The 13559-nt window shown below is 44.1% G+C and overlaps 1 protein-coding gene across 8 annotated transcripts in view; it reads left to right on the forward strand.

Annotated features, from left to right (window-relative positions):
• rerea (arginine-glutamic acid dipeptide (RE) repeats a) overlaps positions 1-11746 on the forward strand; it is a 143514-nt gene extending 131768 nt beyond the window's left edge. For 6 of the 8 annotated variants that reach the window (XM_032519992.1, XM_032519993.1, XM_032519995.1 and 3 more), the window contains 11 exons: positions 3217-3379; positions 3500-3592; positions 4128-4327; positions 4617-4778; positions 4870-4983; positions 5083-6449; positions 7081-7303; positions 7399-8119; positions 9043-9216; positions 9327-9507; positions 9611-11746. In XM_032519992.1, the coding sequence (XP_032375883.1) occupies positions 3217-3379; positions 3500-3592; positions 4128-4327; positions 4617-4778; positions 4870-4983; positions 5083-6449; positions 7081-7303; positions 7399-8119; positions 9043-9216; positions 9327-9507; positions 9611-9644 (3432 nt within the window). In that variant the 3' untranslated portion in view covers positions 9645-11746. The remainder of the gene's footprint in view (positions 1-3216; positions 3380-3499; positions 3593-4127; positions 4328-4616; positions 4779-4869; positions 4984-5082; positions 6450-7080; positions 7304-7398; positions 8120-9042; positions 9217-9326; positions 9508-9610) is intronic. The other 2 variants (XM_032519994.1, XM_032520000.1) reach the window with 1 other exon arrangement.
• Positions 11747-13559: the final 1813 nt, after the last annotated feature.

Here is a 13559-nt window from a genome sequence, read left to right on the forward strand (position 1 = left end):
CACACACACACACACACACACACACAAAAACACACACACACGTATGCACGCGTATATAGACAACCATTTTAAGTGGCAATAACCAGAATAGAAGCCCTGAGTGTCGTGATAGTAGGGTAAGCCCTTTCCTTGTCGGATAATCCACTGGCCAGAAAGCTCCTGCAGATGGAAGCAGTCTAAAAGGCCTTATAATACTGAGCTTATGTTGTCACTATCATGTACTGTGGAGCAACAGCACACTCTGTACCGCTCTGCAATGATTTTAGTGGACTGGGGGGAAATTATGGTGCATATGCCGGGGCCAATCTAGATTTCTACTTCACGCATTTCCATGAATTTTTAGCGGCTACCTGTGAACTGTTTTAGATGAGAGTTAATGGAATGGGCTCTGTTTTACTTTCATCGTCATTTTATAAAGAAATGGTAACTTTACTCAGAAGCCTCAAATAGTCTGAAACAAACTCGCTTGCTAAACACCCAATCATAGAGAAAGAAACACAAGGTAATGAAAGTTTAGTGTGCTAGGCTATATGGCAGCATGTGAGAGATCGCACGTATGTGAATTCAGGGGGATACAATTCGACGTGCACGCGGGCTGAGTGAGAGGTAATCTGTCAATCTCCCTTTGACACTAAATTACAGCACAAAGCCCCTCTCAACCACATGTCATGTTAATGTTTAACTGCACTCCCAGACATCATATACTGTATAACTCCACTACACATTGAAAGTTTTGCCTGTGATGTGTTATGTACATAGATCCTTCCATTGTCAATCTAACTGGATTCAAAATTTGTATTCCTGAACTGTAAAGATAAAATATATAACAAACATTACAAAGAGTTACCCTTTTTGCAGTATCCACATTTCTTCTTGGATTTTTTTTTATTACCAGCAATAACCTTTCAACTCAATAAATTAACTCAAATTTGACAAATCTGCTTCTTTTGTTTTCCCTTTTCCATTCACACCCGGCTGCACCAGCCCATCGGTGCACCTGTTAATTCCTGTTCAAAAGCCCAAGTTAATGTTTTCATTAGCCCCTGCCTAATGTAATGGTACTTGACACAGTGTAAGTGATGGAGAGGCAGGGTGACCTTTCCCTGTGTCTGCCAAGCTGTTGAGGCCGTGTAGTTGTCAGCCTGCAGCGAGGCGCTGCTGAGAACAGTCATTAAGCACAGAGCAAAGCCAGCGCTCGGCACCACTCAACACTTTTGATCTGCACATTTCAATTAGATTTCACATCAGGAAGCCTGCCTTTCCTTAGTTAGCACCTGCGCCCTGCCTCCTGAACTGGCCGGCCAGGTTGAAGAGGGAGGCACACAGGAAACGACCAGAAAGTTCTGTTAGCAGCCTGAAATGGATGCACAAACACATGGCAACATAAAACATAAGAGTTTTTTGGGGATCATCATTAGCTGCTCTGTCCTTTGCATAGACAGAAAGAATATTTTAAAGACTAAATGTTTCACAGGTTTTCCTTCTTTATCCAACAGTTTTTTGTATTTCAAAGGAGTGCTACTGATTTGTCTCTGCTGAGCTTCTACATATGGTTCCCAGTACTCCCCCAACAGTCTTAAGGTCTAAAAAAACCTAGCACAAACTGTGGGCTTGGGATAGTTTTACTCTGGAGCACTGGCTTTGCCATAACATGGCGTAGCACCTTAATTTACCCTGAAATTTGAGAAGGTTTCATTTAGCTCAGACCCCCTCAGTGAATGTTTCAGCACTGCTTTGGCTGATAAGACTGAGTGCTACAGCCACTGGTAGATATGAATTCCCCCTAAAAGCCACATGAAGAGAGGTTTTATTAAACAAGAATAAGCCCACTGAGGAGGCCAATCAAAGCAATGATTGAGAAAGACTTCTTAATTCTTAATGTCAGATACTCACAAGACTTGTTGAAGCAATAATGAAGCAAACACTGGCCAATCCCTAACCTGTTTTCTCACGGCAAACAAAAAGCCACCTAACTTCTAGTAGTTTTGAATTTAATAAGATAAGAAATTAAAGCTGCCGTTACCTTTATGTGTCCATTAAAATCAGTCTATTATGCTATTATAAAAATTGCTGGCTTTGTTAGTGTTATTTTCTCTTATTGTTAAAATAGGGTTGAGTGAGAAGCTTTTTTATAGCCATTTACAACTATCCACCACTTCATCATATCCTTTCCTGCCTTTTTTTTGTTATGAAACATTTTGATAGAACATGTTAAGCTGTAGCTGAAAAGCTGTTAATGCATTTTAGAAAGCAATGCACAGACTAATATATGTCAAGTTTCTCAGCTGAAGCGGAGAAGGAAAACAATCGATAGCCATTAAACCCTGGGAGCTTTGTTGCACAGCAGTTTAACAGACCTCAGACAGTAAATGGGTGCTCTCTGGGCTGTAAAGATTACAGGTGACTTACTGCTGAGCCAACAATCACATCACACCTTCATGAATATGTTACAGAGTCAGTGAAGGACCACTAACAAGTAAGAGTTCATGGTGAGGGAGGAAAGGGCAAAGCCCCACTGGAAACTATATAATTGTGCCTGACTCCTGACGCCAATTTTTAAGGCTTGTGTATTATGAGTGTGGCCGGAAAGCCGCAGTTAATATGCACAGGCTGCCTCAGCAAAGTGTTTTCTGATCCATGATTGCATGTGTCAATGTTTCAGTTGGGTATTGATTTTCTGGCGGCCTTTTGTACACTGGATTTATCAGCCTCGCTTTCTGGCAAGCGCACTCCTTCGAATGTTTGATTAAAGTTCAATTGACTCTTCCAGTGAAGGGGCGAGGAGCCATTTCACTCCCTATTTGTAGCGCCAAAGCTCTGCCTGACATGTTCTTTTGTTCCTATTCAAGCTCCTGCCACCCAGGCAGCCACCAATGCACTGATCCTAATATCCCTGCATTCAGTGTGCCTCCTCGCCTAATCCGGTGACAGACAGGGCCACAGCATAAACATACCCGGCCAGCTACAAATCCTGGCATGGACTTACCAACTCCATGGCCTTTCACTGTGAAATACCTTGCTGCCTGCTAATCAGTATTTTCCATATATTTTATTCAACCTAAATGCAAATATTTCAGTCATTTTGTCCAATTGTTCAATAACTTACCTCTTTGAAGTCAAAAGTGATGCCTCCTCCTCTTTGTTACTCCGGTTTGTGTTCTTCTGATATATTTGCCCTTTTTAACCCACCAAATATGTTTTGTTGGTTTATTTCAGGGAGAGCTGATTACCTTCTACTACTATTGGAAGAAGACCCCCGAGGCAGCGAGTTGTCGAGCCCACCGCAGACACCGCCGCCAGCCCGTCTTCCGCCGCATTAAGACGCGAACCGCTTCAACTCCTGTCAACACTCCCTCACGCCCCCCCTCCAGCGAGTTCTGTACGTATATCTGATGCCTTCAATGGTAGACAGAGAGGAAAGGGGGAGACATGATCTGGTGTATTCTGGTGTTCGAGCAATGTATGTGAAGTGTTTTTTCTTTCTCCCTCTATCTTCCAGTGGACCTCAGCTCAGCCAGTGAAGATGACTTTGACAGTGAAGACAGCGAACAGGAGCTGAAGGGCTACGCCTGCCGTCACTGTTTCACTACCAGTAAGACACCACGTTCCACATTTACAGACTGACTCTCATACTGGTCATGTGGACTTGCTTGGCTATTCCTGTCTTGATTAGGATCAGTGTGAGCCTAAACAACACAGCGCTGTGTGACAGATGGGCATCAGAAGATGTCAGGACTAATTTGATCAAATCAGACATGAGCCCACAGCTTGTTCACTCTCTCCACCTAATTATCTTTCCTTTCCTTTTACACAGCTGGCTCCCAGTACCGGGCTCCCATCTAATCACACTTAGGTTATATTATACACAACTAGAGGGGCTAATAACTTTGGTTTTTATAGTGTTAACCCATATAAGGATTTATGCAACGGAGGACAGATTCATACATTATCACTGATTCATTTCCTGCTTAAAAATAATTTTTATCTACTTTTATCTATTAAACTACAAAGTTACATTCTGACATTTTCTATATTCAACAATATAACTGTACTTCTGTGATAATTTCTGTGTGTGCCTCCCACTGCCAGTGAGAGTTTATTTCACAACTGTAAATGGCTTTCCTCAGCCTCCAAGGACTGGCACCACGGGGGCCGGGAGAACATCTTGCTGTGCACAGACTGCCGTATTCACTTCAAGAAGTACGGTGAGCTGCCCCCCATTGAGAAGCCCGTGGACCCGCCGCCATTTATGTTCAAACCTGTCAAAGAAGAAGAGGATGGACTCAGTGGGAAGCATAGCATGAGGACCCGACGGAACCGAGGCTCGGTACGCACACACTCATCAATCCCTTTATTTTCACCTTCAGGACCCATAACCTCAGAGTTATCCCTGGAGCCAGACTCCAAAGCAAAAAGCTTATCATATCTAGGCAAATAGCACAGGAACATCTTTGACATGCATTGTTTTATAAACTTGGTTTTATAAAGATAGTCCAAAACAGTTGGATTTTGACTTGCGAATAGTGTATGTCCATCTTAATTTCTTCTATCCAAATTATATGGAGCCCTAATATTAGTCATGATTCCTGTTTATTCATGTTTCATGTTTTTATCAGATGTCAACGCTACGTAGTGGTCGTAAGAAGCAGACAGCCAGTCCTGATGGCAGAGCCTCGCCTACCAATGAGGATTTGCGCTCCAGTGGACGTACATCTCCCAGCGCAGCAAGTACTGACAGCACAGACAGCAAGACAGACTCCATGAAGAAGCCCAGCAAGGTAAACACAGCATAGACTGCTTGAAATTTTGTTTTTCTATGCACATATCTCTGAAATGTACCTTAATGGCTCTGCTGCTTTTGCTCTACAGAAGATTAAAGAGGAGGTTCCTTCACCTTTGAAGAGTGCCAAACGGCAGCGAGAGAAGGGAGCCTCAGACACAGAGGAGCCTGAGAGGGCCAGTGCCAAAAAGTCCAAGACACAAGTGAGTCTTTGGTCTTTATTTTGCTGTTTGGTTGTGTTTCAATGGAATGCATATACTTGGTTTTATGATACTCATGCTTCTCTCTCCTCTGTCCTTCAGGAGCTGAGTCGAGCAGACTCACCCTCAGAATGTGAGGGGGAAGGGGAGGGCGAGGGCGAGAGCTCTGATGGACGCAGCATCAACGAGGAGCTCAGTAGCGATCCTAAAGACATTGACCAGGACAACCGGAGCTCTTCCCCAAGTATCCCCAGCCCCCGTGACAATGAGAGTGACTCAGACTCATCTGCCCAGCAGCAGCAGCTCCTGCAGAGCCAGCATCCTCCAGTCATCCAGTGTCAGCCAGGCACTTCAGCCTCCTCCTCGGCACCGCCTCCGCCAATAACCTCAGCCCCCTCACTTCCCCCGACAGCGGCCTCCACCTCTCTACCTCCCCAGCCTCTGCCCCAGGCAAGCCCGATGACTCTTGTCCAGTCAGGAGCATCCCTCCACCCTCAAAGGCTTCCTTCTCCACATTCACCTTTGACTCAGGCCCCGCCTCCTGGCCCGCCAGTACCACCTCAGTCATTACCCAGCTCGCATCATGGGCCTATGCCTCTCATGCCACATCCACTGCAGCCTGGCCCCTCACACATGCCTCACCCTCACTCCATGCCCCCTCAGGGCTTCCCTTTGGGTCAGTCTCAGGTCCCACCCCTGCCAGTCTCTGGCCAATCACAGCAGAGGCCGCACACGCCTCCTTCCCAGTCCCAGTCATCTGCTCAGAGTGGAGGCCAGCCTCCCAGAGAGCAGCCACTGCCTCCTGCTCCAATGTCCATGCCTCACATCAAGCCCCCACCAACCACACCTATCCCTCAGATACCCAACCCACAGTCCCACAAACACCAACCCCACGTGTCGGCGCCTCCATTCCCGCAAATGCCTTCCAACCTGCCTCCACCTCCTGCACTCAAGCCCCTCAGCTCTTTATCTACCCACCATCCTCCATCAGCACACCCACCTCCCCTACAGCTCATGCCTCAGGGGCAACAGCTTCAGCCTCCACCAGCCCAACCTCCAGTTCTCACTCAGTCCCAGAGTCTCCCACCATCAGCCAGCCACCAACCTCCTCCAGCTCCTCCTCTGCCGCCCTCTGCAGCAGCCTCACACCCCAACGGGCCACCGCAGTCGCCGTTCTCGTCTCATCCTTTCAGTACAGTTCTACCTCCAACCGGCCCTCCCACATCCTCATCAAACTCAATGCCTGGCATACAGCCTCCATCTTCCTCCGCACCACCCTCCTCCATCTCCATGCCACTGCCTGCCTCGGTCACTTGTACTGGTCCGGGCCCGGTACTCCCACCTGTACACATCAAAGAGGAGCCTCTGGATGAGACAGAAGAACCAGAGAGCCCTCCACCCCCACAGAGAAGCCCCTCCCCAGAGCCTACTATCGTTAATACGCCTAGCCATGCCAGCCAGTCAGCACGGTATGTCTACAAACACAGATTTCTACCCAAACCCTGTCGGTAAAATAGACAAACATAGACCTGTGCAAGCTGTTATTTATCAGTGGTCTGTCAAGCTGCCTACTGTCTTATCTGGGGATGCTGATTAGCTCTCAAACACATCCAATAACAAAGAGTCTCTGCCTTCAGATTAAGCCTTTGATGTAAGTAACATATTGTATGTCCTCCCCAGCGAAACAGTCATCCAAGGCCACAATTAGCCCTGAGCTCTGAGGGGCTGACATCAAGGAATTATTGGGGATGAAGAGTAGGATGATTAATTACAGTGAGATGCTAGGGGACTGCATATGAGTATATGTTGTTGCCTTGTGCTTACACACTGACAATGAATAGCAATGAGGGTTTTAATACATACTCAACATAGCAGCAGAAGTGAATGCAAAGGGTGTTTGTTTCTCTTTGAATATTGGACCAGTGTACGCTAATACAAGTGTCTTTTCATCTAATGGGAGATTATCCTGCCATTCAAAATGCAAAACTAAACATGACTATCTCTTTATTCTTTTTTGTTTTAAGTATTTATTTATGAACTGAAATATCCTTAAATTTTTCTTAGTAAATATTGAATGTTTTATCTCAACCATGACCACAGGTTCTACAAGCACCTGGACCGGGGCTACAACTCATGTGCTAGGACAGATTACTACTTCACTCCACTGGCTTCATCTAAACTGGCCAAGAAGCGAGAGGAAACTCTGGAGAAAGCCAAGAGGGAAGCCGAGCAGAAAGTAAGGGAAGAGAAGGAGAGAGAGAGGGAGAAAGAAAAAGAGAGAGAAAGAGAGCGGGAACGAGAAAAAGAAGCAGAGCGGGCTGCGGTAAGTGGTTTTGTTTGTCTCCTGTTTAGTTTGCAAGTGGTTAGTTTTTTTTTTTTTTCTAAATCTTGCTAAACATGGTGTTTCTCTCCTCACAGAAAGCTTCCAGTTCTTCTCATGAGGGTAGAATGGGTGAACCTCAGATGGCCGGCCCCGCCCACATGCGTCCACCCTATGACGGCCCCCCCACTACGATCGCAGCTGTGCCTCCATACATTGGACCTGACACCCCTGCCCTACGCACTCTCAGCGAGTATGCCCGACCCCACGTCATGTCCCCCACCAATCGAAACCACCCCTTCTTTGTGTCCCTCAACCCTGCAGACCCGCTGCTGGCCTATCATATTCCCAGCTTGTACAATGCTGACCCGGCCATGCGGGAGCGCGAGCTGCGAGAGCGGGAGATGCGTGAGAGGGAGATTCGTGAGAGGGAGCTGAGGGAAAGGATGAAACCTGGTTTTGAGGTTAAGCCTCCAGAAATGGACACACTTCACCCTTCCACAAACCCAATGGAGCACTTTGCCCGGCATGGGGCTATCACTTTGCCCCCCATGGCTGGCCATCACCCTTTCGCCTCCTTCCATCCGGGCCTGAACCCATTAGAGCGTGAGCGGCTTGCCCTCGGTGGGCCCCAGCTGCGGCAAGAAATGAGCTACCCAGAGAGGTTGGCTGCAGAGAGACTTCATGCTGAGAGGATGGCCACAGTGGCCAACGACCCCATCGCCCGCCTACAGATGTTCAATGTCACGCCACACCACCACCAGCACTCGCATATTCACTCCCATCTCCACCTCCACCAGCAAGATCCTCTTCACCAAGGTAAAAGAAAGCCCTGTATACATGCATACATTGCCACTGACTGTACCACTTAAAATTACACAATACAAATAACTGAACTGTTGAACAGCTACATTATAAATGTTTTGTTCTATTCAAATACATATATCCACATATCGAGTTATATATTGTAAATAGAGGTTGCACATTGGCAAGTTATGTCAAGATTTTCTTGTCTTTTCTCTTATGAGGGCAACCATTTTGGCAGAGTACATTTCCTGTAATGGATCTCAATCTCTTAATTTCATTTACAATTACATTTTCAGTTTTAAATACATTTACATTGTCTGTTCTTCCCTTAATGCATGAAACAGTAATGTTTTCATAATTACATTTACAATCGGGAAGAATGGTGAATCAAACTCAAACATGTCTATATTTCATTATGTTCCAAACTTTTACAGACACCTTTAGCATGGGTTTGATACATTGATGTTTTTGTAGTAGATGGTTAATATTAGTTGGTTAATATTAGTATCTTATGCTGTAATCTGAATAAAGTTTTCTGTAAATACAATTATAAATTTAATAAATAATACTCCTCTCATAACAGTGAAGAGTGAACAGAAGGGACTTTTAATTAATTTCATTAATTAATTAATTTCACCTCCATCTTTTCAAGTTTAAATTTATTACCACATGATCGGAAACTCCAGTTTATATTTTATTGTCTTTATAGTATTGGATTGAAGCATATTATATCTTCATTAATTCTGGAAAGAACCAGCTGGTGTGTTTCAGTGGATAAATATAGTTAACTTGTCCCCGCACTCTTTGGTCAACCTTGAGAGGAGTAACATTATATAAAGCTGTGTGTCACTAAGGCCTGTAGCATGCATGCACTGTCTGTGATACACTATTGTGAAATGAGTGTACCTTGAACCTAAGACTCTGACGCCCAGAAGGTGGTGGTGAATGTCTTGTGTGTCCTCCAGGCTCCGGGGGCCATCCCCTGGCAGTAGATCACCTGGCAGCAGGACCTCACCTGGCTCGCTTCCCTTACCCGCACGGCGCCATCCCCAACCCTCTCCTCGGCCAGCCGCCGCATGAACACGAGATGCTGCGCCACCCAGTCTTCGGTAGGCTCTCTGTCAATATCATCTCGCATTAACAGCCATATCACATCCAGTCTATCAGTCCGAGCTCTGCCAGATTGCCTGATCAAATCTTTTGTTTTTTCCTCCTCTAGGTACTCCATACCCACGGGACTTACAAGGTGGTCTGCCACCGCCCATGTCCGCAGCCCACCAGCTGCAGGCCATGCATGCCCAGTCCGCTGAGCTCCAGAGGCTGGCCATGGAGCAGCAGTGGCTCCACGGACACCATCACATGCACGGAGGACCACTGCCTGGCCAGGAGGACTACTACAGGTCAGATAAGCAAGAGAAATTAGAACTTAAAAACATTTGCATACACTGAGTGTGTTTGCCTTTGATTTGTCAAATATTAATACTGTTTTTGTTTGTGTTTCAGCCGGCTCAAGAAGGAAAGTGACAAGCAGCTGTAACCAGCAAAGTGGGGCAGCGACTGACAGGTGCAGGACATGGGAAGTTGTTTCAGAGTTGTTCATTCAGTTTTGAATAACGAAAAAGGCCAAGTGGATCGTCTGAGAATTCTTCTGATATTTGGTTCTTGTTCCTGTCAGGGACTTTTTATTATTATTATTATTTTTCAAGACATTGACTTTCTTTGGTATATAGCCAGTAGTGACAACTCAAGACTCCTGCATGACAAGCTTTCCTGACATTTTTTTGTAGGTGCTAGAACAAGACACTGTGCTTATCAACAACAAAAAAAGACAAGACTGGTCAGGCCGTTTATGGAAAAATAACAAGTGCTATCTTAAACTCAACATTTATTTTAATACATTGTTGGAGTTTTTTTTAAATAATTTTAAGAAAAGCTACAGCATGTTGTTTTTTGAGTCTGTAAATAGTATATATAAACATATAATTATTATTATAATTATTATTATTATTATTACTAGGTGTGGACACCAAACCAAGTCTCCAATATAATTGTTTTGAAGCATTATCCCTTGTTTCAGAGGGGAGCACCATGGCATTATATCAGCAGTTTCTGAGAGAGTTGTTGTTCAGTTATAACGTTCCTCTGACATCACTGTGTTAGATTTAGTCCCACATACACTATGTAAACCATAAACCTGTCACACCCACGTCCATTCATCATACAACTTTGACACTCGGCAGGTTGTCAGAATGTGTAAACCTAATGTGTTGAGTTAAGGATTTGAAACACTTGAAAAGCCTTCTGTGGAGTGCACACTGAAGCAATGGATTAAAGAGAAAACTAAATTTTGCACTGGCAGAGTTACCGTGCACTCCACTCAACTGGTTTTATCCTTTTGTTTAAATTAGTATTTAAGTCAACACATTGGCATAATACTTCATTACTTTTTTTGTTTTTACAGAGAAGGACTTTAATTAGGATTTTAAACTTTTGGATGCCAAAAACATATTTGGCTAACATATTTTAAATTACCAGGACCTGAATTTTATCTTTGTTCACTATGTCAGAAGGCTAACAGGACTTCAGGATTGTTTTAAATGTGTGAATGGTTGTGAGTTGGTGCTAGTTGTGGGTGTCCCCTTTTTCTACACCTGATCCAGTCACCCATGTTTGCTGCAGGGCTCAAGTCAGACTGAGTCATCCTCCAACTAGACTGTAATAATGTTCACTGTGACACTAGAGGGGGGGGTCTGCCAAAACGTGGCAACCAGGAGGTAGAGGGTTGATGATTGCGTGCGTGCGTGTGTGCGTGTGTGTGTGTTTTCCTCACCATGTTTTGGTATGCCTTGGTTCCTTGGGAATACACGCACACATTCCTGTACCTCAGGAGTTGATTGTGTGTGTGCCCCTGACCGTTGCAAGTTGTGTTGACCTGTCATAACAGTGCACATATGCCCAATATGTCCTTTTTGTTTGTTTTTACTGTAGCCATGACATGAGACATGACATTCTGCTTTTGTTCCATGCACTAATACTGTTTGACTGTCATGGATATTTAGAAAACTGTGGCTTTTTTTATTTTTTATTTTCTTTTAACCAAATGAAGAACCTGCACTTGCATATGAAAGTGTCCATATCTTTTCTTTGGAGCACTATAATTTACATTTAAACGCTTGCAAACATCATCAAACTCCTGACTCCTTTTTTAAAAATCCCAAAAAGTATTTGAAGCCCCGACAAGAACCCGTCACTTTGTCTTGCCATCTCCCACCAATTCCTGTCTTTCTTCTGACGACGTACTCCTCATCATTACCTTGCCTCATTTTCCTGACGATTCCCTTGCCTTTTACTCCCTCTTTTTGTCTCCAAAACCTTTGATGTTAAGTGTTGTCAATGGTTTAGCTTCTTGTTTCAAAGCGGCAATAGCAGAATGTAAATTCTGACTGCTAAGATTTATATATATACTGGTATCTTGAAGCTTATTGTATATATGAGTAGTCGCCATGGGATGACACAATGTAAACAAAAAGTAGAAATAATAAAAATTGTGAGTCCTGTGTTCTCTCCATTTGAGTATTTTGTAATTTTTTTGAAAAATTTGTGGAATTAAAATAAACGACTAAGTTACACCACAAGAAATGTTTTGATCTTTTTTTATACCTTCCGATACATTATATTTATTTCGTTTTGAACGCATTTGTTTGTATGCTGAGGTAGAGCAGATTGCTAAATCCCATCAGCCGTGAGACACAATAATCCTGTTTTAAGGATAAACAATTTAGATCACTCACTGCTCATTCGCAGAAAGGCAAAAGAAGAAAGCAAGCTGAAAACACTCTTAATTCCCTCACTGTATTTTTTTTCTTTTCTTCATTTGTGAAATGTAATTCTCCAGCTGAGCAGAGGGACTGATGCTGGGTCTGGTTTGATGATACTCATGTCCTACATTTGCTCTTGAATAATGGTTTTTGCTTGACTGGAAAAACTTGTTACAGGATAAATCAAGCATTCTTGTTTCTTATTTTTTTCAGCCTTCCATATTCTCAGCTTCACAAACACAGCTTTAATAGATCACCCCAGCAGCAGGTAGTGAATCTGAGAGCTGAATATTGCACTGCTGTGGTATACTAACATCAAAGCCAGGCTAAGCCAAAAGGAACACTTACTCAGGCTGAGATGCCTTACTATCAGAGGGGCAGGGCTGTCATTTCATCCTGTGTGTGGGGGGAGTGATAGACCAGCAATCTGTGATGGTGTGCCGCAGTGATGGCTGTCATTTTGAGAGTAAGCTATTATTCTACTGCTGCTCTCTGAAATGATGCCCTGTCCTCGGGAAAATCGAGGTTCCTTGAATGCTCTATCTTGGGGCTGTCATGTGACGGCCGCCTTGTGAGGTGGTGCTGCTTGTTGTCGCCGGCTCGCCTCACTCCTCATAAGACAACAACACGTCAGAGGCGAGCAGCGCTGGCTGGTTGAATAATTCATCTTCCCTCCTCCTCCTCCACACCGGCGATGGAGCGACTGTGACTTGTGTGTCAACTCAAATCCTTTTCATAATACTGTGTGTACCCCTCAGGCAGGCACACAGGGATACATAGTCTCAAAAATCTGCTCATTCTGTCTGAATAGCAATATGTCTGGTTCTGTTCTCCTAGTGTTATTGTATCTGTTGAAGCAGGTCTCGGACATAGAGCCTCCTCATCTCCTCCGTTCTTGTGTCTTTTCTTTCGCTCCACTGGGCCTGCCTGCTGCAGAGTGTGATGCTCAGTGGCAGAGAGGAGCCTACATGCATATTAGTGCATTCAATCGGAAGGTAGCTGTATTCCTTCAGCGGGTAGATATGCAGCTGCCCTGTTTTTGTTAAAATGAGCTGTGTTGATACAGAAAGAAAATCTGCTGTTGGCGTTATTCCTCGTCCACTATCTGAATTAGACACACTTAGTTTTATGTGTTGCAGAATCAAAATCATTGGTTTCATTTTCTCTCTTTAGATCTGGTATCCAATCTGATTTTCAGCTATTTAGAAAACAGGCAACTCCACAATAAATTGAGCACAGCTGTAGGAGTTTGATGCATGCAAACAAAGGTAATTAAATGCATCTAAAATGCAAATGAATCAAGCCCAAGGTTTGTCCGTGCATTTAAAACATCAGAATGTGTTTATCCTTTACTTTTCCAGGAAAGGTTAAAACAAGGTGTTCCTATAAAACACTGAAATGATAACTAAACCTGGGAGGATATACTACTAAGGTGTACTATTAAGTGTATCAGTGTGTGGTCTGCAAGTTTAGAAATGAACTGGGATTTTAAAAAGAAAATGAAACCAGAGAAGACGTTAGTTCCTTTTGGCACCGTTAAATAGATGGAGCTATCGGGCAGGACATTTTTCATGGTCTGGAGATGCCATTTTTGGCAAACCTTTAGTAATAAACTATTAAGTAATACTTTTAAT

Source organism: Etheostoma spectabile, chromosome 7 (genome assembly GCF_008692095.1).
Source record: "Etheostoma spectabile isolate EspeVRDwgs_2016 chromosome 7, UIUC_Espe_1.0, whole genome shotgun sequence".
Lineage (NCBI taxonomy): Eukaryota > Metazoa > Chordata > Actinopteri > Perciformes > Percidae > Etheostoma > Etheostoma spectabile.